This window comes from Equus asinus, chromosome 13, assembly GCF_041296235.1.
Source record: "Equus asinus isolate D_3611 breed Donkey chromosome 13, EquAss-T2T_v2, whole genome shotgun sequence".
NCBI lineage: Eukaryota > Metazoa > Chordata > Mammalia > Perissodactyla > Equidae > Equus > Equus asinus.
Genome location: NC_091802.1, coordinates 45490892 through 45500152, shown reverse-complemented (window position 1 = coordinate 45500152; position 9261 = coordinate 45490892). Strand labels below are relative to the sequence as shown.

General features: G+C 36.0%; 1 protein-coding gene across 1 annotated transcript in view; it reads right to left on the bottom strand.

Annotated features, from left to right (window-relative positions):
- Positions 1–261: 261 nt before the first annotated feature.
- LOC139040064 (uncharacterized) overlaps positions 262–9261 on the bottom strand; it is a 46059-nt gene continuing 37059 nt past the window's right edge. Inside the window, exons 12-14 of the mRNA XM_070483435.1 lie at positions 2823–2876; positions 1408–1512; positions 262–595 (exon numbers count right to left, since the gene is read on the bottom strand). Of these exons, the coding sequence (XP_070339536.1) occupies positions 441–595; positions 1408–1512; positions 2823–2876 (314 nt within the window). The 3' untranslated portion in view covers positions 262–440. The remainder of the gene's footprint in view (positions 596–1407; positions 1513–2822; positions 2877–9261) is intronic.

The following is a 9261-nucleotide window of genomic DNA, read 5'->3' as shown; positions in this document are numbered from 1 at the left end:
CAATTTGGATATCTTTTATTTCCTTTTCCTGCCTGACGACATACATATACATATCTAGAAGACTGGATGAATAAATTATGTTAAATTTGCAAATAGAATATTTATATAGCAGTGAAAAGAAATAAACTACAAAATCTTAAATTACATAATTGTCTTTAAAACGCAAGTTATAGAACACTGCACATTATTAGGGTTGGAGTTAGGATTAGGGAACACTGCACATTATTTACAGTAGCATTTTTATAGAGTCAAATGAAAGAGTACATTATTATAACATAGGAAATAAAACTATGATTTTTTTAAAGGAGAAATAAACAGTATAAAACTCATGATCTCAAAAGGTGGGGAGGCAGCATGATGGGATAGGGGAGTAACCACGTGTTGATGCAGTGATATTGGAACTAGTCTAGTTATTTTGCTGATTGATGGAGTCATGGATATTAGTACCATGCTGATGGATTTACGTGTTTACTGAAGAGATGTGATGGGAAAATATCATTAATGATTAGGATTTTAATCTTTATGATAATTTTTAACTTGCCTTTAACTCTTTTCACATCATTCATCAGTTTTTTCAGAGAAACATTTCCATCAGCTGTAATACAAAGCAGAAAAAATTCAGACAATAACACAGAACTTAGAAAAAATTAAAGTCCATATATTCTACTAAATTATTTGTGTTCACCTTAAATTTATATTTCATGGTTTGAATGCTTGATTCCTAATTGGTAAGAAGGACAATGGTGTTTGGCTCACGTCCTTTGAGCACAGAGTCTGACCATGACAAATGTACTATCTCCAGTTCTCTGGTCTTCAGATACTTTTTTATAAGTATGGTAAAAGATACTGCTTCTGAAGGTCAGGTTTTTCTTGTTTTGTTTTTTGGTTTGTTTGTTTGGTTTTTGGTGAGGCTTACATCTTGCACAGATACTGAGATAGGGGCTTTGCACCTTCCATCTATTCCCAATAAGCTTTCCTCTAATATTTTCCACTTCTGTGTCTATCTCAAAATGGTGGTGACACATTGTGGTTAGATATTTGAGGAAATGTTAATCTACTACTCTCTATTGTGAATATTTTTCTCTCAATCATTTCTTGCTCTCTTTGTTATTCATGCATTCATTTCCCCTCTTGCTCGCAAGTCTGTTTCTCCCTACCATTTTCTGGCCTGATAACAGTGTAAACATCCTCTCAGTATTACTCATACTCATGAGCAGGATGATAATTTCAGAGGAATAAAAATGACAAAACTCAGGATTTCTTCATACTTTAAGACTGAGTTCTTCTCTATGATGCTTAAAAATGCCTTAAACTCCTCAAATCAATTTAGATTTAGAAATTCTTATACATGATCCCAAGATTCTAAGCTCTCCCCTAAAAGGCAAAATTGTTATTTACAATGCTTACCATCAATAGGCTGATTTTGTACCACACTTTTAAATTCCTTATTTTTGAGCTTGATCCCCATGTTCCCCAGAACTGTGATCAGGTTATTGACATCAACCTTTCCTCCTTAGGAAACAGACAGAAATGTGAGAAAGACACAATAAAGACACAATATGAAAAATACTTCTTGTGCTAATGAGTTAAACCAACTCTCAATAGGCCTGGCTGCTGGTGCGAGTGTTAACTGGAATTACATTACTGGAAAGAGGTTTGGCAGTAACCATCATGATCCTTTAAAATGCTGATAACTAGCCCACTAATTCCACTTTCGGGAATACAGAAAAAGCTTATGCCAAAGGGGAGAGGGAAGTATTAATTATAGTCTTACTTGTAATAAGTAAAAAAAAAGAAAAAAATACTCAGAATTTAAATATCTAATGACAGAGTATTGTTAAGTAAACCAATGTATTTTCATTCCACAGAAAATTACATAGCCATAGCTGTTACAAAAGACGGTAACTATAGGAAAAAAATGCTTTTTTATAGGCTGAAGTTATATCATACAATCATTTAACTTTTATGAATTAAAATCATATGCCCAGTAAAAATAGACATGAAATGAATAATGTAAGTAATACACGTGACTCTCCATGACATTCCACAGGCAGCAAGCACATAAACAGAGTGAACCTCAGATGGACAACATCAATTTATTATTTTATCAGATGGACTCATTTCCTGTATGCCTTTCATATTGTGAGCATCTTAACTCAATGTGATTCTAGTATTGGATATATTTTTGTATATTATGGCTCATAGACAAGCCAGCTATTTCACCTAATTGCTTAACTATAGGAATAGCAATCTATTCTATCATTGGAAGAACAAGTGACTATGTTGGACTTATCAAGACTAGTATGTTGGTGTCTTTTACGGAGACTTCCAATGGGATTTCAGAGCAATTTTGACTATATGAGATTTCTGTCATTTTTACTATATAGGGCTCCAAAATATTAGGGGTGGTAATGACTGGATAGTAGGATTATGAAGGATTATTTTTTCTTTAATTTAGATATTTTATTTAATTGGCATATGACACTTTCTATATTAAAAAAAAAAACAAAACTAATAGTTTACAGTTGAGCACTGATAGTTATTTTTAGCACTGTGAAGGCTAAAACTCTAATTAGACCAATTCAAGAGTACACAGAAAGACAACTGTGGAGATATTTAGGACCGGTTCCTTTGAGTCTGACCCTGATATCAAGCCTACATAGCATCAAAAAAAAAAAAAAAGAATATATATATATATATATATATATATAGATCAATATATAGAAGAGGCGGCAGAGGAATCATGATGTAATAACTAGGGAAAAAATATAAAGGTTGAGAATCTAAATCTTATATACTTTCTTATTATATTTATTACCCACCTTTGAAAGACTTCAAAGCTGTTAGCAATCTATTCTGAAAAACTTTCTTGTCACCTGTAAGAAAAGGCACAGTTCAGGATAGAGAATGACTCACAAACAGAATATAAGGACTTTCCTCTGCGTGACTGATTTTAGAAATCTATCTACTTTTCATGTTCAAATCATGATGAAGTTCAGTAATGAAAAAACTTCTCATTATGGTATAGAGTGGTAATCTGGTGTAGAGGTTAAGAGCCTGAGTTCAAATTCCTGCTCTGCTACTGACTAGCTTTGTGGCCTTAGGCAAATTACTTACCCTTTCTGTGCCTCAGTCTCTTCCACATTAAATGGGGATAAAGTATCATCATTGTGTGTGGTGAGGACAGAAGTTGGCACATCTTTAGGGCTCAATAAATGCTAGCTGTTATTAATAGATATACTTACTCTCTCACACTCAAGGCAATTGTTGGTTTATATGCTACAGAGCTGAAACTCACATACCCATCTTTTCCTGTTCTATTTTTAACTCCTCTCATTCCTTATTTCTATCACATTTCCATTCTGTTTCCTTTACTTCTCAGTCCTGAAGTTTGACATGTCAGTGGCCTAATGAGTAATAGCTGGAATTTACTTAGTCCTTATTTTCTTTCTTTTTCAACAGCATTTCATTTTTAAAAGAACAGGTGATTATTCTGCTGTGTTCTGCATCTTGATTCACTTTCTGCAGGTGTTCTCTTGTTTCTTGAGAGAGAATTCACAAACATAGGAAGGCCTTTGCCAGAAAACATTTTTTTTTCATATTTTTTTTATTGAGTTAATGATAGGTTACAATCTTGTGAAATTTCAGTTGTACATTAATGTTTGTCATTCGTGTTGTAGGTGCACCACTTCACCCTTTGTGCCCACCCCCCACCCCACCTTTCCCCTGGTATCCACTAAACTGTTCTTAGTCCATAATTTTAAATTCCTCATATGAGTGGAGTCATACACAGATTATCCTTCTCTCTCTGGCTTATTTCACTTAGCATAATTCCCTCAAGGTCCATCCATGTTATTGCAAATGAAATGATTTTGTTCTGTTTTGCAGCTGAGTAGTATTCCATTGTATATATGTACCACATCTTCTTTATCCAATCGTCTGTTGATGGGCACTTAGGTTGCTTCCATGTCTTGGCTATTGTAAATAATGCTGCAATGAATATTGGGGTGCATAGGACTTTTGGGATTGCTGACTTCAAGCTCTTTGGATAAATACCCAGTAGTGGGATGGCTGGATCGTATGGTAGTTCTATTTTTAATTTTTTGAGGAATCTCCATACTGTTTTCCATAGTGGCTGCACAAGTTTGCATTCCCACCAGCAGTGTATGAGGGTTCCTTTTTCTCCACAACCTCTCCAAGATTTGTTACTATTAGTCTTAGATATTTTTGTCATTCTAAAGGGTGTAAGGTGATATCTTAGTGTAGTTTTGATTTGCATTTCCCTGATGATCAGCGATGATGAGCATCTTTTCATGTGCCTATTGACCATCAGTATATCTTCTTTGGAGAAATGTCTGTTCATGTCTCCAGCCCATTTTTTGATTGGGTTGTTTGATTTTTTGTTGTTGAGTTGTGAGAGTTCTTTATATATTATGGATATTAAGCCTTTGTCAGATATATGACTTGCAAATATTTTTTCCCAGTTAGTGGGTTGTTTTTTTGTTTCAATCCTGTTTTCATTTGCCTTGAAGAAGCTCTTTAGTCTGATGAAGTCCCTTTTGTTTATTCTTTCTGTTGTTTCCCTTCTCTGAGAAGGCATGGTGTCCGAAAAGATCCTTTTAATACTGATGTCAAAGAGTGTACTGCCTATGTTTTCTTCCAGAAGCCTTATGGTTTCAGGTCTCACCTTTAGGTCTTTAATCCATTTTGAGTTTATTTTGGTGAATGGTGAAAAAGAATGGTCAATTTTCATTCTTTTACATGTGGCTTTCCAGTTTTCCCAGCACCATTTGTTGAAAAGACTTTCTTTTCTCCATTGTATGCCCTCACCTCCTTTGTCAAAGATAAGCTGTCCACAGATGTGTGGTTTTATTTCTGGGCTTTCAATTCTGTTCCATTGATCTGTGCACCTGTTTTTGTACCAGTACCATGCTGTTTTGATTACTGTAGCTTTGTAGTATGTTTTGAAGTCAGGGATTATGATGCCTCCCGTTTTGTTCTTTTTTCTCAGGATTGCTTTAGAAATTCGGGGTCTTTTGTTGCCCTATATGAATTTTAGGATTCTTTGTTCTAATTCTGTAAAGAATGTCATTGGGATTCTGATTGGGATGGCGTTGAATCTGTAGATTGCTTTAGGTAGAATGGACATTTTAACTATGTTTATTCTTCCAATCCATGTACATGGAATGTCTTTCCATCTCCTTATGTTGTCATCCAATTCTCTCAGAAAGGCCTTGTAATTTTCATTATATAGGTCCTTCACTTCCTTAGTTAAATTTACCCCAAGGTATTTTATTCTTTTTGCTGCAATTGTGAATGGTATTGTGTTCTTGAGTTCTTTTTCTGTTAGTTCGTTATTGGAGTATAGAAATGCTACTGACTGATGCAAATTGATTTTGTACCCTGCAACTTTGCTGTAGTTGTTGATTACTTCTAAGAGTTTTCCAATGGATTCTTTGGGGTTTTCTATATATAAGATCATGTCGTCTGCAAACAGCGAGAGTTTCACTGCTTCCCTCTCTATTTGTATTCCTTTTATTCCTTTTTCTTGCCTGATTGCTCTGGCCAGGACCTCCAGTACCATGTTAAATAAGAGTAGTGATAGAGGGCATCCTTGTCTCGTTCCTGTTTTCAGGGGGATGGCTTTTTTGCCCATTGAGTATGATGTTGGCTATGGGTTTGTCATATATGGCCTTTATTATGTTGAGGTAGTTTCCTTCTGTGCCCATTTTGTTCAGAGTTTTTATCATAAATGGCTGTTGGATCTTGTCAAATGCCTTCTCTGCATCTATTGAGATGATCATGTGGTTTTTATTCCTCAGTTTGTTGATGTGGTGTATCACGTTGATTGATTTGCGGATGTTGAACCATCCCTGTGTCCCTGGTATGAATCCCACCTGATCATGATGTATGATCCTTTTGATGAATTCCTGAATTCTGGTTGCCAAAATTTTGTTTAGAATTTTTGCATCTATGTTCATCAGTGATATTGGCCTGTAGTTCTCTTTTTTCATGGTGTCCTTGTTAGGTTTTGGTATCAGCGTGATGTTGGCCTCATAGAATGTGTTAGGAAGTGTTCCATCTTCCCTAATTTTTTGGAATAGCTTGAAAAGGATAGGCATTAAATCCTCTCTGAAAGTTTGGTAGAATTCCCCAGGAAAGCCATCTGGTCCTGGGGTTTTATTCTTTGGGATGTTTTTGATGGCTGTTTCAATCTCTTTCCTTGTGACTGGTCTGTTCAAATTGTCTGCCTCTTCTTGAGTGAGCTTTGGGAGATTGTAGGAGTCCAAGAATTTATCCATTTCCTCTAGGTTATCCATTCTGTTGGCATATAGTTTTTTGTAGTATTCTCTTATAATCCGTTGTATTTCTGCAGAGTCTGTTGTTATTTCTCCTTGCTCATTTCTGATTTTGTTTATTTGAGCTTTCTCCCTTTTTTTCTTTGTAAGTCTGGCTAGTGGTTTGTCAATTTTATTTATCTTCTCAAAAAACCAGCTCTTTGTTTCATTGATCCTTTCTACTACCTTTTTCATTTCAATAGTATTTATTTCTGCTCTGATTTTTATTATTTCTCTCCTTCTGCTGACTTTGGGCTTTATTTGTTCTTTTTTCTCTAGTTCAGTTAGGTGTACTTTAAGATTGCTTATTTGGGATTTTTCTTGTTTGTTAAGATGTGCCTGTATTGCAATGAATTTTCCTCTTAATACAGCTTTTGCTGTATCCCATATGAGTTGGTATGTCATGCTATCATTTTCATTTGTTTCCAGGTATTTTTTTATTTCTTATTTAATTTCTTCAATGATCCATTGCTTGTTCAGTAGTGTGTTGTTTAGTCTCCACATCTTTGTGCCTTTCTCAGCTTTTTTCTTGTAATTAATTTCTAGCCTTATAGCACTATGATCTGAGAAGATGCTTGTTATTATTTCAATTTTTTTAAATTTGTAGAGGCTTGCCTTGTTTCCCAACATATGGTCTATCCTTGAGAATGTTCCATGTGCACTTGAGAAGAATGTGTATTCAGCTCTTTTAGGGTGAAGTGATCTATATATGTCTATTAAGTCCAATTGTTTTAGTTTTTCATTTAGCTCCACTATTTCCTTGTTGATTTTCTGTCTGGATGATCTGTCCATTGATGTGAGTGGGGTGTTGAGGTCCCCTACTATTATTGTGTTGTTTTTAACATCTTCCTTTAGGTCTGTTAATAGTTGCTTTATGAATCTTGGTGCTCCTGTGTTGGGTGCATAGATATTTATAAGCATTATTTCTTCTTGATGAAGTGTCCCTTTGATCATTATATATTGTCCCTCTGTGTCTCTCTTTACCTGTATTATTTTGAAATCCCCTTGGTCTGATATAAGAATTGCAACACCTGCCTTTTTTTCCTTGCTATTAGCTTGAAGTATTGTCCTCCACCCCTTCACCCTGAGTCTGTGTTTGTCCTTGGGGCTGAGGTGTGTTTCTTGGAGGCAACAAATTGTTGGATCTTCTTCTTTAATCCATTTTGCCACTCTGTGTCTTTTTATTGGAGAGTTCAATCCGTTTACATTGAGAGTGATTATTGATGCATGTGGACTTAATGCTGTCAATCTGTCGCTCATTTTCTTGTTTTCCTGTGTTTCTTTTCCTGTGTGCTTTAGACTACCCATTTAATACTGCAATTTCTTATGCTGGGTTTCTTAGATTTTTCCTTATTTATGATTTGTGACTCTGTTCTGTATTTTATTTTAGTGTCTACCTTGAAGTTTGTATTTAGAATCTCGTGTATAATATAGTCTATTCTCTGGTGGTCTCTTACTTACTTGACCAATACTGATTTAGACCCTTTGCTCTTCCCCTACTAAATAATTATTTTCATGTCTTATTCCAACTCGTGTTATGAATTTGTAGTTAGAGTGATAAGATCGTCCTTGCTTTGGTAGTTTCCTTACCTTTACCCTAATGCTATAGTTGAATATTTGCTATCCTGTTCTGGTTCTATCCATCGGTCTCCCTAGTCTGTGGATTGGGACCCCTTTCTTCCTTTTTTCTTTTTTCAGGTATGAGAGCCTTCTTGAGGATTTCTTGTAGTGGAGGACTTTTAGTTACAAATTCCCTTAACTTTTGTTTGTCTGGAAAAGATTTAATTTCTCCCTCATATCTGAAGGAAATCCTTGCTGGATAGAGTATTCTTGGCTGAAGATTTTTATCTTTTAAAGCTTTGAATATGTCACTCCATTCTCTCCTAGCTTGTAAGGTTTCTGTAGAGAAATCCACTGACAGTCTGATAGGGGCTCCTTTATAGGTTGTTCTCTTCTTTTTTCTTACTTCCCTGAGTATTCTTTCCTTATCTTTCCTTCTTGCCAATTTTACTACTATGTGCCTTGCAGTAGGTCTTTTTACCTTGACAAATCTAGGAGATCTGAAAGCTTCCTCTACACACATTTCTCCGTCAATCCCTAGATTTGGGAAGTTCTCTTCAATAATTTCATTAAGCACACTTTCTGCTCCATTTTCCTTTTCCACGTTCTCGGGAATTCCTATGATCCTTATGTTCTTACTCTTCATTGAATCCACTATCTCTCGGAGATTTTCCTTGTTTTTTTAAATTCTTAGTTCTCTTTCTTCCTCTGTCTGGAGCCATTCAGCCTGTCTATCTTCAATTATGTTAATTTGCTCTTCTATGGTGTGTACACAGGCATTCAGGGAATCCGTATTCTGTTTTATCTGGTCCATTGTGTTTTCCATCTCTAGTAATTCTGTTTGATTCTTCTTTATGATTTCAATCTCTTTCGTGAAGTAACTCCAGAACTCGGCTTGTTTCTCTATCTTTCTCTCTACCTCATTGAGTTTTTTGATTATAGCTGCTCTGAACTAATTATCACTTAGTTTACTTAATTCCCAGTCCTCAGGACTTAATTCTATGTTTTTATTGTTTTCCTTCTGGTCTGGAGCTTTTATAAATTGCTGGATGGTAGAGGAGCGGTTTTTTCACATGGTGGTAGAATTCGGTTGCAGTTACAGCCTGTCGCCACTAGAAGGAGGTCGAGAGCCTCATGTTATGAGCTCTCCACCTTCGGGCAAGATGGCTGCACCCAGTGGCTTTGCTGGGAGGGAGGGGCTGCTATTCTTGCGTGCTGATCTGGATTCAGATCAGTTCTGTTCTCTGGTTTCCCGAGGCCCTGGGTTTATGGGGTCCCCACGGATGGAAGCTTTCCCCCATCAGCGGGTTTCCACTGAACCAGCGGCAGGAGTCCTGGATGATCCCCTGGTCACACGGTCCCT